At 42.0% G+C, this 25483-nt stretch overlaps 1 protein-coding gene across 4 annotated transcripts in view; it reads right to left on the reverse strand.

The window, feature by feature from the left end:
* Nucleotides 1–264: 264 nt before the first annotated feature.
* TBC1D14 (TBC1 domain family member 14) overlaps nucleotides 265–25483 on the reverse strand; it is a 199948-nt gene continuing 174729 nt past the window's right edge. For all 4 annotated transcript variants that reach the window (XM_030191163.1, XM_030191164.1, XM_030191165.1 and 1 more), the window contains 2 exons: nucleotides 12231–12489; nucleotides 265–4430 (listed from right to left, as the gene is read on the reverse strand). In XM_030191163.1, the coding sequence (XP_030047023.1) occupies nucleotides 4365–4430; nucleotides 12231–12489 (325 nt within the window). In that variant the 3' untranslated portion in view covers nucleotides 265–4364. The remainder of the gene's footprint in view (nucleotides 4431–12230; nucleotides 12490–25483) is intronic.

The following is a 25483-nucleotide window of genomic DNA, read 5'->3' on the forward strand; positions in this document are numbered from 1 at the left end:
ATCCCATAAATGACATGAGAAACTAAAGAAAAATAATATTTTTGTCTGCATACCCCTACTAGCTACCAGCAGTCAAGGATCTAAAAAACAATCCCTTTTCTGGTTTTGGATGAAATGGACATTGAGAGCCACAGGAACACACTGTGCAGCAAATCTTTTTGCATCTGTTTAATGTTTTAAATGTCTAAGAAAGTGGAATCAGTACTCAGAATTACATTCCCAGACTCATCCTCTGAATCAACAAGAAAAATTATGTGAACATAGTAGCTATTTACATGACTTTATTTAACAAAACCACATATTTACAGTTAAAAAAAGTACAATTCCAGTTAAGTATGAGGACCTACCTATGAAAGATAAATCAAAATTTGTACAACTGTACAATAAAAAAAGCCAAATTGAACATAGCTCTGATTGCATCTGATAAGTTTCTCTATCTGCAATTCTAATATTTAAAACATAAAAAAAACAGAAGTCATTACACTAAAGTACCTTTTCTAGTGCGAATTCTTGATTTAAGTGAAGGATGCATACATGTTGAATACTTTTGAAGTTGCAAAATTGTTTTAAGTATAAAATGCAAGTTGCACAAAGTAACTTATCCTGGATTCAGAGTTTTTCTGTTTGTTTCTCTCAGATACATATCCGTTAGGATTTCTGGTGCTTCTCAGTGACCTTTTGTGTAGACTAACAGCTCTACTTGAAACTAAATATTTGCTGGCAGAGAAAGAATCATGTGCTAATCCATATACAGCATCTTGACAAGAAAGGTTTGCATCACCTCGTGTGGTCCCTGATTTTATTGTGAATCTGCCATTAAAAAGATCTGGGATGGTTTAAACGATGAAGTCACTAGAAATGGAAAGAATATGCACGTCTTTAAAAAACTAAAGAAAAAACAAATCTGTCCACATTCAAGCAAGCATTTAGGTCCATCTGCTCAGACCAGGGCAGGGACTAAATTTGTGTAAGAAACTGTGCAAAGCTCATTATTGCATTGCTTTTCTTCATTAAGAACACATCTACATACAAAAATGAAACAAATCGGAAAATATATACATCTAACAGTAGAAATTTAATCACAGCAGAATAAAACTGGTCCTACTTACTAGTCACAAACAGTGCACATGATATCAGCAGGCCTTTTGTTCATAAAGAAGTTGTTTACCAGCCTGTTACATTCAACAACTCAGAGAATGAGGAGGAAAGAATTGAGAAGCTAACTTAGAGGTCCAAATGCTTTCCCCTAGAAAAGTCTCATAACATCTTGAAGGATGCAGTTTAAAGCAGCAATGTCGCCTTATGAGTACCCCCCCCCCCCCCCCCCCACACACACAAAAGTTTAAGTCATACCTTCTCCCTTACCCTGGAAATTGTTTTAATATTTTCCATCTTTTAAGCACATCCCTTTCCTTGATCTGGGTTTACCATGTTACTCCATCTCCACAATACTCTTCAAACAGTTCCCCTTGCTCGTGAATTAAAGCCATATGTTGCATTACAATGAAGAGGCATGAATACTAGCTGGAAAGTTTAGGATGTGTACTGGCAGCCATATCTGAAATGGATCCACAGTTAATCCCAGAAGCATTTTTGCCATTGTTTCTGGGAAACATGGACTTGAAAGAATTGAGCAGTTGCTGATCTAGTAGGAGGTGGATTATCACCCTGTGGCTCACTCATATCCGATCTAGGCTCAGCAAGCAGAAGGGAATGCTGCTTTAAACACAGTGCACTAAAGAGTACATGAAACACCTGGCTCACATGAGATGCAAATACACCTTTATCCAGTGGAATGTGTGTGCAAATGACAAAACATATCTGGTGCAATTCGCAGAGAAGTCATTTTATAAAGAATTTTTTTATAAGCAGAAACTTGACTGGCCTTATATGCATGTACAAATACTCAAGCTGACAAGTTCACACATACTTGTGTATGCACCACGCACAGGCGTCTTCTCGGACTGAGCTGAGATGGAGTTGCAACGTATGCACAAGTTGTAAAGCACATGTGTATGCATATCAGGTATATGCATATGTGTGAGAGAATGCATGCACCATTAGGGACAGTTCTGAGAGTCTGGTTTATGCAAGAGAGACTCTTGGAAATTTCACAAGGTACCCATGTTATGACATTTCACCTAAAGTATTTCTTTGATGATTTGCTTAAATAGGCATAAAGGTCCCCTAGGTCTTTTTTTCACTCAACACAGGGGTAAAGGGGAAAAATGTACACACACACATCTGACAATGCCCTTCTGTGTTAATAGTTTTCTTCCAGGACCTAAACAGCATGTACACTGAGAAGCCCACAAGTACTTTTTGGTTGCTGTGGCAGTAATTTTCCAACAGGTCAATGGCTTTCACAATTGTTTTTTTTTTTTTAAATATAGTGCAAATGCTTTGGATATTAGACTGCTGCGCCTTTGACTTGCGCTTCTAAACCACCTCACTTCCTACTGCACTAAACAGGCAACCAAAGCACAAGTGTCAGGAATGAGATGAGATGAACATCTGTAATAGCGAAATATCATCTGCATGAAATCTTGCAGAAGCAAACATTCTTCCCCTTTAAGCAGTTCTTAAAGTTACAAATACCTAAACCTTTATTTGGAAAATCCAGTTTCCTTCTTGCGCTGAAAATTGGATTTGCCTCTTTTATGTTACGTCATTTTTTTTTTAGTATATGCTAAATGTTTTAGCTTGTACTAAACAAAGCTAATAACTGCACATCGCTAATTATTTCATTGCTCAGTGATCTGATCAAATGCAGGATCAGAAGTACAGCTTAATCTTATACTAATTTTCACTAATGTTTCCTACCAGTGTATAAGAAACCTTTGTGTAAAGTATGTACTATGTACTCTTCCATCTTTTTAGAAATGCAAATATGGCTCTCGAGTAAATATATAAATGATTAAATCAATAATCACCAATTTGTTTTATTTTATCAACTGCAGTCTGTTTAATGATCCATTCCTCAAAATGTTTTTGCACTTCAATAACCTGAGGAATAATCAAATCTGAATATTACTTAAACTTAAAAAAAAAGACAGACAACCACCACCATTACACAAAAGACACAGTTTGGGGACTGTGATGTATGGTTTCTGTGCACAGCTTTTTCAATGCCAAAACCCACAATTCCCAGAACATCTTAAACCATGGACACACATGATTTACAGTCAATAATTCTGTGGACAAGTGTTGAGCTATTTTCCTATCACTTAGCTGATGGCTTCCTATGATGGAAGTTGTTTTTCGAATCTTGTCCTCTCTGTGCAACTTGCCTTTAATTCCTGATAGTGCACTCACACAATGCACGCAGATTCTCAAATGACAACCTCCCATCTTCAGCTAGCATAGAATTCGTACCCGGACAGATTTCACAGATTAGAAATTTATTGCATTTCTCAGTGCTTTTCCCCAGTAAAGAACACTAGATAACGCCTACAACACTAAGACTTCATCTCTGGCTGGATAGGCCCAGGCAGATAAAATGGGCTGCGTCTGAGTCATCACCATGGAGGTCTGTCATGGTTTCTTACACAGTACATCCAAAACTTGGATGCTGTCAGTAGCGATTTTCAACCAGGTCACCACCCCTGAATCTTTTTGAATTTGCTTCCTTTCCCCCTATTGCACCTGAAGGAGAACTCCTCGCTGGCCCCGACCTGGTACTCTTTCTTTAAAAATAAAAAAAGAAGTTACCACTGGATGTCATCCATCTCACACTAACGGCACTGCACCCCTCTGCCATACTATCTGCGTGAACACACATCCTCCGCTTCATACAAGGACTATTTTCTTTGCTTGTCATCTTGTTTCTTCTATTTCAATAGTAGCTATTTTCATTTAAGGATATCTTTGGTAAATGTACTTTGAACATGATCCAAGTTTTAACACTGCCTTGTTCTTTGCTGCCACTGGCATCTTGCAACACAAACATCCTCTGATGCAGAAGTGCCCTGAAAGAATGTGAATTCGGATTTTGCACAAGTTTAAAACTGCTTCTTTAAAAGAGAGATCATAGGAGCAACCAGCACTTCTGCTTATTTCCATGATGTCAGCACAATGTGAAAAAAGGAGGGACACTGCTCCCCCCACCCACCCCAAGTTAAAGTCTCATCATTCACTGAAAACTCTATGAAAAGAGTAATGCCACACATATCATTCCCCTGAGCTGCCCACAGCTAAGCCTCTGTTTTATGACATGAAAGGTAGGTTTTAAGGCCAACTTCAGTTGTTAAACTAAAATCTACAACAAGTTTGTATTTATTCACAGCTGTGTGGATGGTTAGTGTGGAGGCAACTCCGTTTCATCAAACATTTACTTTCCAGGGCTACTGGAGGCTCCTGCGGTTTCAGCGTTTGAGAGAAGGGCTTCCTTTTTCCATTTCTCGACTGTCCTTCTGCAGTGCAGCCAGTACCTAAAATTTAAGAAAAAAAAAAGTGTTATCAAAAATGGACATATTGAAAGTGTGTCAGTGAATAAACCATTCTTATCTGAAACAGCCTATCAGCTGCATTTGACAAAGGCTAATAAGAACTGTACTTCCAGGCAGTGTACATGCTGCGTCTTTTTCTCTTTTTTTAGCATGCGCCATGTGGCATAGTGTAGGGAAATGATAGGAAAGAACATGCTGAGACAAAGGAAGGGACAGAAAGGGAGGCAGAGAGAAAGAAAGAGTTAGATAGGGAAGGTTAAGGCAGGAGAAAAGGAGAAGAATGAGATGATGGAGACAATAGTTTCAACAAATGCAGGCAATTTGGAGGATATATGGTGAGAGATGGGAGGACAAAGGGAGGAAGGAAAAATGACAAAAGAAAAATGAAATGGAGAAATAGACAGAAGCAGGTATCAAAAGCTTGATTTCACTTTTAAAGGGAAGACCCCCTCCATTATAACTTACACAGGCAAGTTTACTGCCACAAATTCTTCCACTTAAACATTGCAAATGAGGAGCACTTCACACAACAGCAAACACAGGTGTGAACCTGCACAGCGCTCATTCTACTAGGGACGAAAACTGCAGCAACGCTGCTCACATTCTTAATTTTGCAGGACACCAACTCTCAAAGCTCCAAGCTAAATTTTGCCTTCAAATAAAATACTAATTATTATTATTTTAAGTTGTTATAATGAACATACCAATGATAAAGGATGGCTTAAGTACTCCTATCCCACTACTGCTAGCTGTTCTCAGGCATTTAAGCAGATTAAAAGCCTGAACACTAATAGCTGTGTTGAGCTCAACATGTGAGTCACTCTTCATACAGTTCCAGGATACTAACAATGAATATGCATGCTGTAGTTTCATATACTCTGATTCCAATGCTATTTTCTCTCATGTATATTCATGGTGGATATCCTGAAAACTGGACTGGCTGTGATGCTCACAGTACTTTAACATAAGCCTTGGGCAAAATATCTGGCCTGTTGCACTTATCGTATCTTAAGAATAATATCATAAGAAAAAAGGAATACTGGGTCAGACCAATAGGCCATCTATCCCAGTATCCTGATTCCAAAAGCAGCTAATCCACATCACAAGTACCTGGCAGCAGTGGCGTTCCTAACTTGTTTGTCATCCAGGGCGGGTCACTGCTGCGCCCTCCCCTAGCGCGTCACCCCCAAAGAACACATACCCCCCCAAGCATATCAACCCACCACCTTTCCTCCTAGCAAGGGGATGTGTGGAGGAGGAGCACAGCTATCGGCTCTGCCAGTCCTCTCTCTCCTCTGACGTTACTTCCTGTTCCAGGGCAGGTGGTCAGCAGAGCTGACAGCTGCAAACCTGTTCCACGCACCCCCTTGCTGCCTGCACTCGGGATGGACTGCCCCCACTGCCCCAACATTACTAACTAACTAACTAACTAACATTTCTAAAGCGCTACTAGGGTTACGCAGCGCTGTACAATTTAAACATAGAAGGACAGTCCCTGTTCAAAGAGCTTACAATCTAAAAGATTGGTACGCTACTGCCTGGCAGAAACCCAATTAGTAGCAACATTCCATACTACCAATCCCAGGACAAGAAGTGGCTTCCCCCATGTCCATATCTCAATAGCAGACTATACACTTTTCCTCAAGGAACTTGGCCAAGCCTTTCCATGTAATTTCACTGAGTGTCCCCTGGTCTTTGTACTTTTTGAAAGAATGATAAATTGATTCACTTTTACTCGTTCTATACCACTCAAGATTTTAAAGACCTCAGTCATATCCACCTCATCCATCTCTTTTCCAAGATGAAGATCCCTAACCTCTCGTCTTTCCTCACATGGAAAGAATTTCATCCTCTTTATCGTTTTAGTCGTTCTTCTTTGAACATTTTCAAATTCAGCTATATCTTTTTTGAGATACAGCAACCAGAATTGAACACAATACTCAAGGTGAGGTTGCACCATGGAGCGATATAGAGGCATTATAATATTTTTGGTCTTATTTTGCATCCCTTTCCTAATAATTCCTAGCATCCTGTTTGATATTTTGGCCGCCGCCACTATCAGGTAACTATGATTTGGATTATTCTTCCCAAAGTACATCACTTTACATTTGTCCACATTAAATTTCATCTGCAATTTGGATGCCCAGTCTTCCAGTTTCCTAAGGTCTTCCTGCAATTTTTCACAATCCGCATGTGTTTTGACAACTTTGAATAGTTTTGTGTCATCTGCAAATTTAATCACCTCACTCGTCATTCCAATTTCCAGATTTTTTTTAATAAATATGTTAAATAGCACTGATCCCAGCACAGATCCCTGCGGCATTCCACTATTCACCCTCGTCCACTGAGAAAAATGGCCATTTAATCCTACCCTGTGTTTTCTGTCCAATAACCAATTCCAAATCCACAGAAGGACATTGCCTCCTATCCCATTATGTCTTAATTTTCTCAGGAGTATCTCATGAGGAACGTTGTCAAAAGCTTTCTGAAAATCTAGATACACAACATCAACCGGCTCACCTTTATCAATATGTTTATTCATGCCTTCAAAGAAATTAAACAAATTGGTGAGGCAAGACTTCCCTGAGCAAAAGACAACGGCAAATTCCCTTAGAGCCAGAGAGGCGCTGTTGCTGTGATAACATGGTGCATTGTTTATGAAACCCTGGCTTAGGATCAGGGTGACTCCCTTCGGCATGATGCAAGTGAGACAAGGACTGAGACTTTCCAAGTCATAACATCTGAATCAGACAAGGTTGTTTTAATGAACAGCTGGGATTCATGCATCAGCAATAAGGTCAAAATTCAAGTCAGCAAACTAGCTGAAAACAGAGATTTCTGTATAAAAAAAGCTGCTTACTCAGGCAAAGGGCTGCTGTTTTGTATTCCATCTGAAGTGCAGCCCCTGACCTGACCAGGTCCTCTTGAGGAATACACTGCCATCTCCTGGACCTCTGCATGATCTACCCTCGGGTTGTGTGATTGCCATGTACTTCTGTGTAGTGCTATGTAGATAGGTGGCTGAATTACAAGCCTGTCTAGGGTAATGTGCTGTTTCTGTGATAAGACTGTGTTCTTATTCCTGCATGTCTTTCACTGTTTATGCTGCTATTGTAAATAAATAAATGCTGCTATTGTAAATAAATAAGCAATCTATTTTTCATAATACTATTGGGTGCCATTGCGGTTGAACACTGAATCACAACTATCTCTGTTTAAAAAAACATCTAAGAGATTACTTGTTATATTTGGCATACTTTGTGCCAGCTTGAATACTGCTGCTCCTTTTGGACATATAGACTTTATGCAAGCTAATTTTTTTTGTAACTGCCTTATTAGGTTTCTTACTGCTTAGGAGTGCTCTTTTTGTCTATAATTTTATTATGTATGTTTTATTTGTACTCCGCCATGGATAAAGGCAGTTTAGAAATAATTCTAATTCTAAATAAAAAAATATGTCCCCTTCAGCTATCGTCTCCAAACTGGAGAGCCCTAACCCTTAAGCCTTTCCTCATATGGTAATTGTTCCATCCCCTTGATAATTTTCGTTGCCCTTTTCTGTACCTTTTCTAATTCTGCTATATCTTTTTTGATATGCGGCCACCTGAAGTGCACACAATAATCAAGGTGCAGTTGCCAAAAAGGCTACTAGACCAGAGGTGGGACTTCTCTACTACATTCCTGTATATCTCCTCCACATACCTCTGTCTACCTCATCTCCTCCAAGTCTGCTACTCTAGACTCAAGAGACTGGACTTAGAAACATAGAAATATGATGGCAGATAAGAGCCAAGAGGCCCATCCAGTCTGCCCATCCACAGCAATCACTACCTCTTCCTTTCCCTAAGAGATCTTGTGTGTCTGTCCCATGCTTTCTTAAACTCACAGTCCTAGTCTCCACTGGGAAGTGATTCCACACGTCCACCACCCTTTCCATGAAACAGTATTTCCTTAGATTACTCCTGAGACTATAACCTCTTAATTTCATCCTGTGCCCTCTCACTCCAGAGTTTTCTTTCATTTGAAAGAGGCTCACCTCCCGCAGATTAACGCCACAGAGGTATTTAAACATCTATCATATCCCCTCTCTCCCGCCTTTCTTCCAAAGTATACATATTAAGAGCATTAAGTCTGTCCCCAAATGCTTTATGAAAGAAACCACCGAATAATTTTGTAGCTGCCCTCTGGACCGACTCCATCCTGTTTATATCTTTTCGTAGATGTGGTCTCCAGAATTGCACATAGTATTCTAAATGGGGCCTCACCAGAAACATATATAAGGCACTCTTTTTCCTACTGGCCATTCCTCTCTCTATTCACCCAAGCATCCCTCTGGCTTTGACTGTCACCTTTTTGTACCTGTTTGGCCCACTTGAGATCATCTGACACAATCACCCCCAAGTCTCGCTCTTCTTTTGTACACAGAAGTACTTCACCCCATAAAGTATACCTTTCCCTTGGATTTTTGCAACCTAAGTTTATAACCCTGCATTTTTTAGCATTAAATCTGAGTTGCAAACTGCTGGACCATTCTTCAAGCTTTGCCAGATCCCTCCAAATACTTTCCACACCCACCCTATTACGAAGTTTGGTATTGTCAGCAAAGAAATAAACCTTACCAGACAATCCTTCTGCAATATCACTCACAAAGATGTGAAGAACCGGCCAAGGACCGATCCCTGAGGTCCTTAGGCCGGTTCTTAACATCCTTTTCCTCGGAGCAAACTCCATTTACCACTACTCTCTGTCTATTTCCACTTAACAAGTTTTTAACCCAGTCAGTCACTTTAGCGCCCATACCGAGGGCACTCAGTTTATTTACCAGTTACATGTGCAGAACCATGACAAAGGCTTTGCTAAAATCCAACTACACCACAACTAGCGCCCCTCCCACATCTGACAAGACCTGCCTATACTGAAACCATGCTATCTAGGGTCCTGCAGTCCATTCGATTCTAGAAACCACTTTACAAGCATTTCCATTAGTTTATTCACCATTGAGTTCGACTAACAGGTCTGTAATTCTCAACCTCATCCTTACTTCCACTCTTGTGTAGAGGGATAACATCCACCCTTCTCCAGTCCTTCGAGACCACTCCAGACTCTAAGGAAGCATTGATGAGATCAGACAACGGAGCTGCCCAAACTTCCCTGAGTTCTTTGATCACCCTCTGATGTATCCCATCAGGCCCCATCGTCTTGTCTATTTTTAGTTAAGCTAGCTCCTCTCAGAGTCTACTGAAAATCTGTCCTGGACTACCAAACATCCATTTCAATTAGCAATTGTTTTCTGTGGCCCTGTCCCCGGCCTTTCATCCGTGAACACAGAACAGAAATAATTGTTAAGTAGTTCAGCTTTAACCTTATCAGTTTCTATATATTCCTCCCCTTCACCCTTGAGCCTCACTATGTCATTTTGACATTTCCTCCTATTGCTTACATATCTAAAAATGTCTTGTTCCCCAGTTTTACCTTACTGGCTATCTTTTCTTCCATTTGCATCTTTGCTTTCCTGACAGTTTTTCTAGCTGCTCTTAGCTTTCCTCGGTATTTTTGCCTGTTTTCCTCTTTCTGTGTCGTCTTGTAACTTATGAAGGCTAACCATTTTTCTGTTACCTTTCAGCTACTACATTTAAAAACCAAAGCAGCCTTCTTTTCTTCTTGCTTTTATGTACTTTTCTAAGATGAAGGTTTGTCATCTTTAAAAGAGCTCCTTTCAGTTTTGCCTACTGCTGTTCTACTTCCTTCAGCTGTTCCCATCCAACTAACTCTTCCTTGAGTTATTCCCCCATCTTGGCAAAGTTAGTTCTTTTGAAGTCTAGAACCTTCAATCTTGAGTAAGCCCTCTCCTCATGCGTCATCCGGTGATTGCTAGATGCCAAATGATCACCCACCATAACATTGGAAACACTCCCCATTTGTAAGCACCAGGTCCAGAATAGCTTCATTCTGAGTGGGTTACAACGGTTGGAACAATTTTTCTGGTAGAGAATCGAAGATCTCCTTGCTTCAAAAAGACCCCACAGAAGGGATGCCCCAATCAATGCCTGGCATAATAAAATCACCTATCAGTAGTACTTTCCCTTTCCTAGCTATCTTGTGAATATCTTTGATTAAATCTCTGTCCATTTCTTCTGATTGCGTGGAGGCCTGCATATCACACCAATATAAAAACACTTTTCATTCCCTCTTTCCAGATTAACCCACAGTGCTTCTTCCTTCCCCCATATGTCCTGCAGTTCTGTCACTAATATTATTAGTAACATATAATGCCACTGTTCTACCCTTTTTCCTACCCTGTCTTTCCTGAATAAATTGAAGCCAGGTATAACTATATCCAAGTTATGGTTCTCCATGAACCATGTCTCTATGACAGCTACTAAATCCAAGTCAGCTTCTACCATTACTGCCTCCAGATCCAGAAATTTGTTTCCCATACTACGGACATTGGCTCTCCAGATATTGCTCTTATTCCCCATTTCTATAAAAGTTTTAGATATCTTACATTCCTGAGAGTTGTTAGTGACTTTGGGGCTGTCCTCACCCATCCCCATTAAATCTTGTTCTCCAAGTGCACACATATAACCTCTCAAAAACTGGGTGATAATTATAGTTGTGACTCTCAGTGCAAAAGACTGGATGGCATCCTTCTCACTGTTGGACCTGCTGTCTGCATCTTATGTTGGTGAGTTGTTTTGTTATTTAAATTTTCTAAGAGAGTAGTAATACCTAAACTAATATAAAGGGCTATTGATAATTTGGTATATTTTATATTTTCAATTTGTTTCTCATTGTACTACATTATAAAATTATTGTTTAGAACAAAATTTAATTTAATTCTGGCATTTATAATCCGCTTAACCATCAAGTTCAAGTGGAGATGAACAGATATGCCAGGGATGGGTGGGAAGAAAAACTAAACTAGGGCAAAAGAAGTTAGACCTGAGAAGCTATCTAGTTCCTTTTTTGGCTGCTCTAGGGCTCTAATAATTTAGGGCCTCTGAGTTGCACTAGTGGTGCCCACTTGAAAATGCCAATGAAACCCATTCACGGTTTGGTAAAAGAGGCCCTAAATTTTAGAAACAGCAAATCATTTTCAACTATTTTAAACAAGCTAACTACTAATGTTTGCTTTTTTAGTGAAATCCAACTGATTTTATCAATAAATCTACAATTTCTCTTCTGCGGCCTGCTCTGAATCTTTCCCTCTGGTCCATCCCGACTCCTCTGACATCACTTCCTGTTTCTGCATGGGTGGGATACATCAGGAGGAAAGCTTTGGAGCAGGTTGCTGCTGGAGACCAACAGAAGACCATCTTTAAGGTAGACCAGTTCATGGGGGGGGGGGGGGGGGGGGGGGGGGGGGAAGATGTTGGTTTGCACTGAGGACAGGAGGTGGGAGTGGAAGAGAGCAGAACAGATCTATGAGGAGATGATGTTATGCAATTAATTTTAAAAAATATCATGATTAATAATTAATGCATTAATCGCAAACAGCAAATAACTTGCAGCCCTATTTTTTGTTTTACAGCAGTAGAAATTCCTAATTCAGTGGACCTGCATGCTGACTACATTTAGCATGATGGTTTATTGTGGACTTTTCTGCACTAAAACCCTTATTACATCAGAAAGTGTTAGCATAGAAAAATCAAATGTCAACTTCCATAAATTAACAAATAACACAGCTCATTACATCAGGCCCAGAGTAAGTTATGTTTTTGCAAACACAAACTGCATGTTCACTAAGAAAAAGAAAGATTTTATCTGCTGACATGGTAATACCTGAGCCCACTTCTTGTTCCTGCTCTGCATTTGAATAGCAGCAATAGATGTAAACACATCCTCCGAAGACAAGTCCTCTGGAAGCTTCTTCAGGAACTGGCCTATGTGAATGAAGTCCATTTTTGTTAGAATGTCTTCGAAAAGCCTGAGGATTCCCAGTGCTGTGCGAAACAGGAACTCTTCACTGTCACGACAGAACACGTCCCAGATTCGACACGCCAGGTCCAGCGGCAGAGGCTTGCTGTACATGGTGAAAATCCTGGCAAGACAAAGGGGATCTTTAAGGAACAGACAGATGTTGGCAGATTGGTGCAGTGTCATGAAAAGTAACTTCTCTGTGGAATAAGAACTGCAGTGAAACCATTCTGAAATTGTTAACACTCTCTGGACAAATATAGTCAAAGCTCCCACTCCTCTCGTTCAGTATTAGCTAAAAAAAATGCTCTCATTTGCAAAAAAAGAGATAGTCATGTGGGACTGTGGTGTAGGAACACAAGCCAAATGGCTGCTTAAAAAGTACCAAGATGCCATACGAGTCTCTAAGCCTCAAGTGGAAGAGTAGCCTAATGGTTTTGACGATCTGGGTTTGAGTCCCACTGCAGCTCCTTGTGACCTTGGGCAAGTCACTTAACCCTCCATTGCCCCAGGTACAAAAACTTAGATTGTGAGCCCTCTAGAGACAGAGAGAGTACTTGCATATAACATGTACAGCACTGTGTAAGTCTCGTAGTGCTATAGAAATGATTAGTAGTAGTAATAGTAGTAGCAAGCCAGATGAAATTCAAGAAAAATATATCATAGCCATAAAAATCAACCTTTGGGGACTACTACAGTTTCCTTTTAGCTCTGATGGTAAAATAAAATTATTTTTTAAAAAATAGATATGCTATGTTTTTCTTTGTCCCATCTGATTAAGGGTTACAGCAGGGAGACTTCTGGAATTTGGTGCTCTATAAAAGCTGTCAGGTAAGCCGTGAACAGATCAAATGTAGCTATTAACCTGCATTATTTGCCCTTTTAACATGACTTAAAGGGCACAAACGCAGGTTGTCTTGCCCTAACACGGCATTAGTTAAATCACTGCAAGGTACACAGCAGTGAGATGAAAAACATGCAAATGCATATAAGGCAGCTGATAACATGTAAATTCAATACTGCAGTTTATGGTGTTCGCTGGGTGCACACTGCCAAGCTGCACCCCAATGCTACTGGGCCCTGCCTTAAAGCAGCCAGCAGTCAAACTTAACCTGCTGGCTTGAGGAGCACTCCCCAAGGGTGAAAGCCCCTCTTGGGACTCCCCACAATCCATTACCCACCCCCCTCTGTTGTGCAGCCATTCCCAGTGCCAACTCCCTAAATGAGATGGACCTCCTAGTGGGACAATCCGCCCCCAAAACAGACCCCTCAGCCTACCTGGCTGCAAATATCCCTGATGGCCAGAGTCTGGGCAGGAACAATCAACAGTCATTGCTGCACTCACCGGTGCCAAAATGGAACTGATAACCCTAGCAGGAGTCTTACAGTACTACCACTAGGGGGAACTGTTGCCATTTTGGATGATGGTGCAGGCGAGGGTAGGAGTGACTAGCAATCGCTCCTGCCCAGACCCTAGCTACCAGGGATGTTTGCAGCCAGGTAGACCCGGGGGTACCTTTGGATGGGTATGAGGGCTGAGTGAGGGCTCTGTGTTGGAGGTGACACTGTAGCAGGATGGCTGGGGGAGGGGGTGCTGCTGCTGCTAGGAAATGCTGCACAAAGGGGGTAATGGATTTGAGGGAAGCCCAAAAGGAGGTTTTACCCTTAGGTTGAGGTGGAGGGGGGGCCCTCTAGCCAGCATATTAGGTTTGGGTTGCTGGCTTCTTTAAGGCAGGGCCCAGTAGCATTGGGTCACAGCTTGATGGCCTGATGTTCCAAGCCAATGCACTAGCACTTTTTGCGAGGTGGTTCGCAGGCAGTATTAGTCTTTTATCATAGGAGTCAGCAATTTTCAGTAGAGAGATACCACAGACTGGTACCTCCCGTGGTAAATCAAGGTATGGTAAAAGCTTGCCTTTTTAGTGCACCCTAAATAATCCTTGTAATTACTATATACCAGGTTCCAATATTCTTAATGGTTAGTAATTACAATAAACATATTACTAATCAAACCACTGAACACATTTAAAATAATAATATAAACTTTATTTAATCACAATATAATTACCCACATAAAACCAAAGCTCAAACCCAGTTCCAGGTAGAATTGCACCAATCACATTAAACCATCAGAATTCTTAAAAATGTCACATCTCCTTAATTCAAATGATTCATCCTTATAACGAGAAGCAAAAGTTCTTTTTTTAAAAAGTTATCTTCTTTCTCAGTTGTATATTATTCTGGTGCAGTAATCCCTTCACTGGCGCTTTGTCCAAATCCTCTGCGTCATATCAATCAAAGTTCAAATCGAAAAAACATCCAAAAGTCTTAAATAATTCTCTATCCTCCTGGTGTGTCTCAACAAAATCTGAGTCAGGGTCGGGTGCTATAGTTAACTCTGCAAAGTTGCGCAGAACTGAGTGGAAGGCACGATTTTGTTGATACACAAAGAGACTAGAGAATTATTTAAGGCTTTCGGATGTTTTTTCGATTTGACCTTTTTGACTGCTATGATGCAAAGGATTTGGACAACATGCCAGTGAAAGGATTACATCATCAGAATAATATACAACTTTGAGAAAGAAGATAACATTTTAAGAAAAGAACTTTTGATTCTTGTTATAAGTATGAACCATTTGAAGTATTTAAAGATTCTGATGATTTAAATGTGATTGGTGCAATTCCACCTGGGATTCTGGGTAACTGGGGTTGAGCTTTGGTTTTATGTGGGTACAAATAATCCTTGGGGATAGCTTGAAACCAGACTGGCTTGTGGCCCACAAGAACCAGAATTGCAGAGAAGGTTCAGGGGTAATGACTATACTGCCCAACTGTCAGTCTGACTCCCAGCTCTGTCTTTAGCTTGATACAGCTGCTCAGGTAACCATGAACTACTGCAAACATATCTCTCCTTGGGGAGGTTAGGGATTCCCAGCCTACAACAAGCATTGCTGGCAACAAAGGCTGCCGAGGCAGTGCACAGGGAAGTAAATTGATGCCAATTTTCAATAGATCTTAGTGGCACTATAAGCTGCACTGTGCTGAATTAAGGAAATATCAAACTATAAATAGCCCAGTAGACATTTTTGGAATAATGCTATTTTTCTACCACATCAGCGAAATTATCGCTCCTGGCTTCAACAGTAAAATACACACAGCCAAGAGAGGTTAAAGGCAGAAACTTGTGAGCAATTGTGCCAATCTATTACTAAACTACATTTTTATTTCCGGTCGCCTTTTCTTTTGGGCCTCCAACAAGCCTGAACAAGGGCTGAGTTTCTGGCACCATGAACTTTCATTTGCAATTTCCTAAAACTCTCTAACCTCCCATTTTGTGTGCCCTCCCCAATATACCTAGTCTGGCACTGGGCCAGGAACTAGACAAGCAGCTGCTACTGGAATCCTACAAAATCATGGGCCCAGAATCCTGCCATTTGAGCTATAACAATGCCAACTCTATGCCAGTGGCTATGAATATGATTTCTGAGCATCCCCAACTAACAAAGGGACTGAACTAGGAACCATCTGTGGGGCCGGGCGTTAGGGGTGAGCAAATGGAGGCCCACAGCAATTGCCCTATGCCACTGGAGGGCCCCCAAACCTGCCTAAAGTTGAAAGAGGAACAAGCTTAGGAGCCCCTTCCCTAGCATCTGCCCTGGGCCCCATCACGTCTAGCACTGGCCCTGACCATCTGTATGACTGTGCTGCGGAGTCACACTATTAATTCGGATAGTAACATAGTAACATAGTAGATGACGGCAGAAAAAGACCTGCACGGTCCATCTAGTCTGCCCAACAAGATAAACTCTTATGTGCTACTTCTTGTGTATACCTTACCTTGATTTGTATCTGCCATTTTCAGGACACAGACCGTAGAAGTCTTGCCCAGAACTAGCCCCACCACCCAATCTCGGCTAGCACTACCAGACACACGCAGCAGTGAAAGCTTCAACCCTAGCGATTGATTCAGTGGGGAAAGGTGGCAGATTTTTTTTTTTTCATTTTTTTCTAAAATTTAATTTAAACAGCTAGGAAGCCTACTTAGGAGAACATCTTCACCCAGTAATATATAAATTCCCTGATAGCAGAGACATTTACAGCCTCATGGACGGGATGGAGGAACGATTTTCAAACCATGTTTACCTGCATAAAAGTTTGAATACTTGTCCCAAAATTAACAGACACAATGCTTAGCATGAACCAGTTGTGCCAATCTGAAGTCAGGGATGCTGCCATGGGCATTTGAAGGCTACTTCTGTATCCTCCCCCCCCCCCCCCCCTTTCCATGGCACCTCACAAGAAACGTGGAATACCCACTATGAGCTCAGAGCCTGTGAAATTACCTTTTACATCCTTCTCTTAAACTACCTTGTCATTAAACCCTGATGCAGAAAATTTAAGAGCTTTGTCTACTCAGTTTTACAATAGGCAGCCAGATCTGTTAATCTATCCTTCAGCTGCAGCAGAATTCAGGGCTGCTTCAGGAAACAGATGTGCCAACTGATGGCAATTATGACACAAATTACAGCCACTTCATTCAAGCAAACCAGTCTGCACACTTAGCATTATGACAGAGGTTACGGTACTTCAACCGCGAAGCCACAACAATGAAAACCAATTGTGGTTATCTGAAGCGTTTCACACAACATCAACAGGCATCAAATTATTTACTTTATTGGCAAAGTTGGCTTCTCAGACACAAAACAGCTATGTTACTTTTATTCCTAACATAAAACCCTTAACAACTTTGTACAAATTATCCTAGGGTGCTTCATAAACACACATGACATGGAAATAGGCACTAACAAAAAAACAGTGCTGTGCTTAAATACACCAGGACAAGTTGCAGAACACTGTAGCTCATCATGTCACCTGACTGCACAAATAGCTTCTTGGTCACAAGGTCCGATTTGTGCTTTGGGAACTAGAGATCCTTGGTTTGGCTCCTAGATGAGCTCTTGTCTGGATACCAGGGTAAAGGGTTGGTACAAGTCAACCTTTTCAGTGACCATACTTGACTACTGTGTACAGTTCTGCTCATTCCATCTCAGTTGTAACACACTCTCCCTTGTTATCTTATGCGAGACATCCCTCCTTGTATTTAAAGCTAGTTTGAAAGCTTTTTCCTTTTCACGTGTACCTTGTAATACTTAACTTTGTTTTGGTTTTGTGTGGTATTGGATCACATGGTGCACAGAGGGCTAGCTGTCTTTTCTCTTTATTTTGTTAACAAGATGCATTGTTAACCCTTCGTTTTTTTTCTGTTATTTTGTCCTTCCTTTGTCTATTTCAATATCTTTGCTTTCTGTTTTATTTGAATTATATATATATATTTTTACACTTCATTGCTGTATGTATTGAAAAAAGTGATATATAATGTGTTCCAATAAACAAAACTAAAAATTATATAGCTCTGCTCAAAATGACTCAAAGAAGGATAACAAAAATGATAAAGAGGATGGACACCTCCCTCAAAGAGAGGCTTAAACAGATTAGAGGTCTTAAACTTAGAAAAAAGAAAGACAAGAGAGCACAGGACAGAAGTTTATAAAATCATAAGTGCAGGGAAATGGTTAAAAAGGGAGCACCTGTTTAACCTTTCAAATCATAAAACAATACACTCTTTATTGCAACTAACAACCAGCAAACTGAAAACAATCATAGAAAGTAATTTTTTTCATGCGGTACACTACGGTATAATCTAATGTTGGAGGATGCGGTCAAGATGACCAACAGTGGGGTTCAAAAGAGACAACTTTCTGGAGAAAAAGTTTATAAATTGGCAACTAGGCAAATTTGGGAAAGCCATCAGTTATCCCTGAAAATATGCTTTGAGAAATAGATCTACTCTTTGGGATCACCAAGTACTGGACTGTGACCAGGACTGTAGAGAATGACACAGGGACAAAGTTTGTCCCCGCCTCGTCCCCATCCCATCCTCGCAGGTTGTCTCCTTCCCCGTTCCGTCCCCGTGGGCTCTTTGTCCCCGCAGGTTCTGTCCACGGTCCCATCCTTGTGGGCTCTGTCCTCATCTGCAGAAGCCTCAAACATTTATGATTGTATATTTAATCTTTTTATTAAATTATTGAAAGGAACAATATGCTGTGCAACTGTTGTTTATAAATCACAAATAGAAAACAATAATAAAAACGAGCAACTTGTCTTCTTAGAAAATGTGCTGGTAGCAGGAATGTACAGGATACCCATGCAAATTTTGCTAGTTGTGGCCAAAATGGGTGCTTGTTTTTCCAAAGACATCAAAATATTGTCTGCATCACTCAAACATAAATAACAGTCCAGTTCATTAAGACTTCAAATTAGAAAATGACACGGAGGGCACTCTTCTTCGCATTTAAATTAATTTGTAGCACATTATTTATTTATTTATTTTTTTGACAGCACTATTTAAGAAATTTGGGGATTTTTGTTATTGCCTATGCAGGAGCCAGCATCATGAAATACACTCAGGGACTCCTTGCAGAAACAGCAGAGGCCTATACCTCTGGACTATGATGCAGATGAGTCATGAGATCAAGACTGATCTCTGCTTCTAAGACCCAGCTGGAAGCAGCTACTTTATTTAATCAGACTTTACTGAAACATTTTTATATAATGCTGCATTAAAAGAAACTTCAAATGACCAACTTTATAGAACCCTTAGATGTGATTTTTGTATCCCAGAAGCAGTAAAGCATAGGGGAGAGCATTGGGACCAGAAACCAGGCAAGTGAGGACCAGAGGGAGAGAATCTCATGCAGGGGATAGCTCCCCCCCCCCCCCAGCGCATAGGTGCTGAGAAGAATTCCTCCCAAAGACCAGGGGCTGACCTTAGGAGAAGCCTCCTATGCAGAAGGGATGTTGGACTATTTTGGGGAGGAAAGGAAAAAAAATGAGTGACAAGGCAACATAAATTGGTACCTGTCATGAGGGAAGTGGGAGATTAAAATGTCACACTTGCTGAAGATATATCAAAATCTACACTTTCCTTGCATTAGAATGATACAAAAAATCAGTGTATTGTGCTGGATTTCTAATAAGGAGGAAAAAGAGCCTCACAGAGCTCCTAGACAATATGTCTGTCTACTGGAGCTAAAACGGATCTTAAATTGATCCTCTGTTCATCATTGGCTCTGAAAAAACCCCCAAAAAATAGTTTTCTAATGTTTCAATCAACAGTGACAAAGATAATAGTTCCTTTCAATTGTTGCTTCACAAAATATTAGGACTAATTGTTGCTTCACAGGATGTTAGAACACAGTGTAAAATAAACACTTATCTATAGCGTGAGAAGACTTCAATCTTTCTTCCTATGGCGCTCCAAGCTCATCATGTGTATTGGAGCGCCATAGGAAGAAAGATTGAAGTCTTCTCACGCTATAGATAAGTGTTTATTTTACACTGTGTTCTAACATCCTGTGAAGCAACAATTAGTCCTAATATTTTGTGAAGCAACAATTGAAAGGAACTATTATCTTTGTCACTGTTGATTGAAACATTAGAAAACTATTTTTTGGGGGTTTTTTCAGAGCCAATGATGAACAGAGGATCAATTTAAGATCCGTTTTAGCTCCAGTAGACAGACATATTGTCTAGGAGCTCTGTGAGGCTCTTTTTCCTCCTTATTAGAAATCCAGCACAATACACTGATTTTTTGTATCATTCTAATGCAAGGAAAGTGTAGATTTTGATATATTTTTTGTGATAAACTTTCCCTACCTTGTATACGTTGTTTAGTGGACACTTGCTGAAGAGACAGAAGCCCATAGAACCAGGAGCAGATGAACACCAGTGAAAGGTGCCTCCCAAACCCATCCCACCATCAAAAGAGCAGGACAGAAGATAAAGAAAGCAGGAGATCCCAGCTGAGAAAAAAAACAAAAACAAAAAACCCCAAACAAAGAAAAAAAGAACAGGAAATCCAGCAGCCCCAGTGAATGGCCTGGGGAAACAGCAACAGAAAATTAGCATCAGGTAATGAGGAAGTAGCCTTGGGAGGAGGGGGGGGACAGAAAGCCCAGCAGGATAACTATGTTTGTGCTGCATCAGAAAGCAAGCTTCAGTGAATTCCACCCCCCCCCCCCCCCCCGAGAAATCTGTGCTAGCAAAGAACAGTACAGAGGAAGGGCCCAGTGGGCTGCAGCCATGAACAGTATGGAAGTGAGAGACCCAAGGGCCAGCCTGTGTGGGGCACTACAGCCTTTATAGCTGCAACACGGAACAGAGTCTGATTGTAGATCTGGAACAGTATTACTAAGCCTTGGGCAGCTGCAGAGACTCAGAGAGCACTGGACACCTTAAACAGCAGTGACCTCCAGCACTGTAAATCCTCTACTGGCTAGGGCTCTATGTAAAAGAAACCTTAGATAGCTAGAAAATGTCAGTTGCTTTATTTTTAGCTAAGAGAGAACACACTCCAGTAGTCCAGTTTAGTTCACACTTGATGCCAAGGCCTAGTGAAGCATTTTGCTGGTTTGGTGGTCAGTCAGGGGCATCAAGGAACAATAAAGCATTTCCACCCACAGCAAGGGAGAACCAAAGATCATTGCTGGACCCCGAGACATCTGTTCAGGAAGGACTTTCATGGAGCAGCACAGACCATGTGGCATCCACTGGCGAGACCCTAAGCCTGCACCACCATATAACTGGCCAGATTCAGACTGAGCTCAGGTTATTTCAGTACCTTGTAATTAAGCTCAAATCTTTCCAGAGGCAGTTCAAGGTGAGTTATATTAATCTGAAGTAGGAGTTGCACACTTAGCTAGGGAGTCTAGTTTCCATGAGAAATCCACCAATAAGGGGAAGGGTGTACAAGGGATACAAACAGGGATATATGACCACTGAGTTACAGAGACTAACACTTGGAGCCTAGATTGGGCTAAAATAATAGAGTGGTTTTGAGAATTGTTTGTCTGCCTTGCCTTTGCTATTCATTATTATTTCATGGAAAACCCACCTCCCACTCTTATTCACCGTACTTCTACCTAACCCCAGCAGACTAAATAAAAACTGCTCAAAAATACCTTATTCCTACCTGGACTCCCACTATAATTCCCACCCCCTTGCAATAACTCTAAATTTCTTATAGCGTTGGTCCTTCACTCCTAAGTCCAGGGAAATGTCATGTGAAGATATACTGTGACCTCATGGAGGGATGATGTCTCTGTTGTGCCTTGCCCTGCAGACGAGGTTGGGGTCCTGAAGAGAAGACTAAGGGAAACCTTTACTACTTGCCCCACCCTATCTGGCACAAGGACCACACCAATACATACTGTTTTGCACATATACCCCCATGCAATTTTATAAGAGTCTACTTGTGTGTAAAAAGCCATTCCACATGTATAAATTGTTTATAACATTAGCCCCACTAATGAAGAGGATACCTTTTGAGTTTTGTTCTCCCAGATGTAAAGGCCTAATACCAGAGTCCTTAGCCTAATACAGGATTAAAATATAATGGAAAGACTATCGTCCCATAGACTGTCTGGGATGGAGTATTTCAACTATCTAGAGGACCTGCTTCACTTTCTTTCCAATATGAACTGTATGAGAAGACAGAGATTCTACCTGGGAAAGCCTTTGAGCTATAAAACATTCCAGTTAGTTGAAATTAAAATTTGAACGATATCCAGGGACAGATGCCAAAATTCCTGTCCTTCAGGTTACAGCCGATTTCATGATTTTGATCTGTGAGGGAAGGCCTGTTTGTTTGCTTTTCTGAATGAGACACATTTAGATTTATTTGCTTCCCTCTGCAGTGGGTACCACCTGATATACTCTGACACAATTTATGATGTTTACTAGAAAGTCTCACAGATTTCTCTTAGAGGTAGATGCACTAAACGTTTTTCATCGTTAAATGAGCCCTCAGGGAAGAATTTCCTATCCTTTCCATGCACTTAAGCCTATTTTCCGACGACAGTAGCAGCTAACGAAAACGGAATGGAGATGAGCAATTAGTGTGAAAACCCCATTGAAACGACATGCACTAACCTTTTCCGATTGCCTTTACGCAGGAAAAAGGCAGGAAAACTAACGAGAGGTCTGGACCTCTCGTTAGGACAGCTCCGTGGCAGGAAAAAGTGTTAAGTGAAAAAATAAACAAACTTTGAGCCAATCCCAGCGCATTAGCAGAGCTAAAAGCGCTGTGATTGGTCCAAAGGACCTCAGAAAACACATAAAAAAATAAAAATAAAAAAAGGATCGGGAGGGGGCAAGGGCGCTCATCAGGAGCGTCCTGTACGGACGGCCTTGCCCCCCCCCCGCTGCTCCCCACTTTCCGCCGCTCCCCCCACCCCGAAAAAGCAAACTTCTAGAAGCCCCTGCCCCCCTCCCTTCCTCACTACTCTCTCACCTCAGCTCCGCCTCCCGACATCCTCCGTCCGTGCCCCGCCCCCTTTTGGGGTCGTCGCCGCCATTCCCCTCCTCCATCGGGCCCCCCTTCCTCTTACCGGGCCCGTGCAGCGCCTCTCTCCTCTGTCCGAAGGCGCTGCACGGGCAAGAAGAAAGCCTGATGCCTGCCTTTGCCCAGCTTCGATGGCGCGTCTTTCTCCTGCTGGGCCCGCCCCTTTCTGACGTCGGTAACCTACGTAGGTTACTGACGTCAGACAGGGGCGGGCGCAGCAGGAGAAAGACGCGCCATCGCGAAGGCAGGCATCAGCTGATTCAGCTTTCTTCTTGCCCGTGCAGCGCCTTCGGACAGAGGAGAGAGGCGCTGCACGGGCCCGGTAAGAGGAAGGGGGGCCCGATGGAGGAGGGGAATGGCGGCGACGACCCCAAAAGGGGGCGGGGCACGGACGGAGGATGTCGGGAGGCGGAGCTGAGGTGAGAGAGTAGTGAGGAAGGGAGGGGGGGGCAGGGGCTTCTAGAAGTTTGCTTTTTTGGGGTGGGGGGAGCGGCGGAAAGTGGGGAGCAGCGGGGGGGGGGCAAGGCCGTCTGTACAGGACGCTCCTGATGAGCGCCCTTGCCCCCTCCCGACCCTTTTTTTTTATTTTTGTTTTTATTTGGGAGCCATGTGCTTGCGATTTGACTGTGTTTTGACTGTTTGTGGCATGCGCAGAGCAGCTAACATAACGCTTGGCTGCTCTGCGCATGATTTGGGGGCCGATTAACGATGTGTATTGTGATTCTTTGATACATTGTACGTTTCACTACCGATCTCAGCATGTGTGACTTTTTTTTTTGGTGCATTTTTCGTTATTTTAAAATCGTTAGGGACTTTAACGATTTAGATTTTTTTACGTTTGGTTGCTGCATCTGCCTCTTAGTCACAGAACATTAGAGTTAATGACAGATGGGAGTTTTTTTCCAACCCCAATACTGAGAAGTTAGTGGTGACAGGCACAGTAATCAGCGATAACTTTTTAAATCCCCTTTTCCCCTTCTTACACACCTTCTCTGTCCCAGGTGGCATGCCTGGGTGACACAGCTGTCTGTCATCCAGGAGGGCTGAAACACGCCCTCAGCATGTCTCCTCACCAACAAATGGCTGCTGAAGTAATGGGCTTGAGCACATATATATAATAATTTTCACTGAGATTTTACTGGATTACTAGAAATTTACAACTTAAACTGCAATTTTGTTAGATCACTAAGGGGCTGATGCAGAAAACTGCTCATAAGAGCCCCTGGCCACATGGCTTCTCATGTAAATCAATGAGCATGTAAATTAATCTGCAGCCAATTGTGAAACTTCACCCTTCCTGTCAGTGCATAAGCGGTGATCAGCTCACACACACAGAGGAAGGGTGACAACCCCCCCCCAAAAAACAAACAAACAAAAAAACAACAAGTGAAGCTGCTGTCATCACCCCCCCCCCCTTCTTCCCTCCCTGAACTGAACTCCTGGTTCTAGTGGCATCTCCCGACCTGACACCCCCCCTTCTGTTCCCCAACTCAAAAAAGCCCCATTCACTGGTATCCTAGTAGTCCTCCCAACCCCACCTTAAAAAACCCCAAACTAAAAATCCTTTGTGTCTTGGTGCATCCCCCACCCATCCAACCACTCATCCAGATCATACCTTAACAGGCAGGAGTGATGCCCACTCGTACCTCCCTTCTGGCACCACCATCTTGAAAAAAGGCAGCATCCAGCTCCAAAGCAGGCATCCCGAGATGCACCGGGTGGGGTCAGTCCTGCCATATAAGGGAAAATTCCCTTATATAGCAGACTGATTCCATGCAGTGTATCCCAGGGTGCACCATGCAAGGCCAGGAATAAACGAGAATTGCTCCTGCCTCTTAAGGTACAACCATAATGTGTGTGTGTGTGTGGGGGGGGGGGGGGGGGGGATAACACTAGGGATTTTGTTTTTTTGTTTCTAAGTCAGGGTTGGGGAGGGGCCACTAGACTACCAGAGAAAGTTTTTTTTTTAAAGATGAGGAGAAGGGGGGGGGGGGGTCACACTAAGTGGAGGAGTGTTGCTAGACATCAGAGATTCTGGGTTCAGTTTAGTGAGGGAGGGGTGCTACTAGACGCTAGCAATTTTTTTTTGTTTTAAATTTCTGGTGGGGGAGGGAGGGAGGGTATTTGGGTCAGGGTGCCAGTGCAGAAAACTATCAGGGTAAGGGGATCAGGTTGGGCTACACTGCCCTGGATCTAGCAAAATAATTCTCACAGTAACCATGCATCAAAAGTCAGCTGTTTCCTTCTCTGCATCACTGTAGAATAGTTAATGCCTCATACGCATTCATTTTAATGCAATGTGCAGTCATGTATGCCACGCAAGCTCACACCCACCTTAATCTCTTTCTACATTGCTTTGGGCACACAATGCGCATACACCTGGCAGTAAATGTGCTGTTCAACTCGCAGTAGCTTTCTGCATTGACCCCTAAATTCTGATTGCGGCTCACGATCATAAAAAAAGCCCATTCCCCATAAAGGCCTAAATTGTCAACAGCGTAGGTGCCTTATGCGGAGGAAGAAAGAAAAAAAGCAACACATTAGCCGTATTGAGGTAAGTGACTTTGTAGTCAAAGCATGTGTGCATCTTTTACAAGGCACATATATTTGAATACTAAGAGGTGGCTCTCTAGAAACATGGTTGAAAAGAGCACGTTTATTTTTTCAATGGAAACCAACTACTACTAACAGAAGTAGTTTACATTGCCATTTAATA

The sequence above is a fragment of the Microcaecilia unicolor genome, chromosome 2 (genome assembly GCF_901765095.1).
Source record: "Microcaecilia unicolor chromosome 2, aMicUni1.1, whole genome shotgun sequence".
NCBI classification, from domain to species: Eukaryota; Metazoa; Chordata; class Amphibia; order Gymnophiona; family Siphonopidae; genus Microcaecilia; species Microcaecilia unicolor.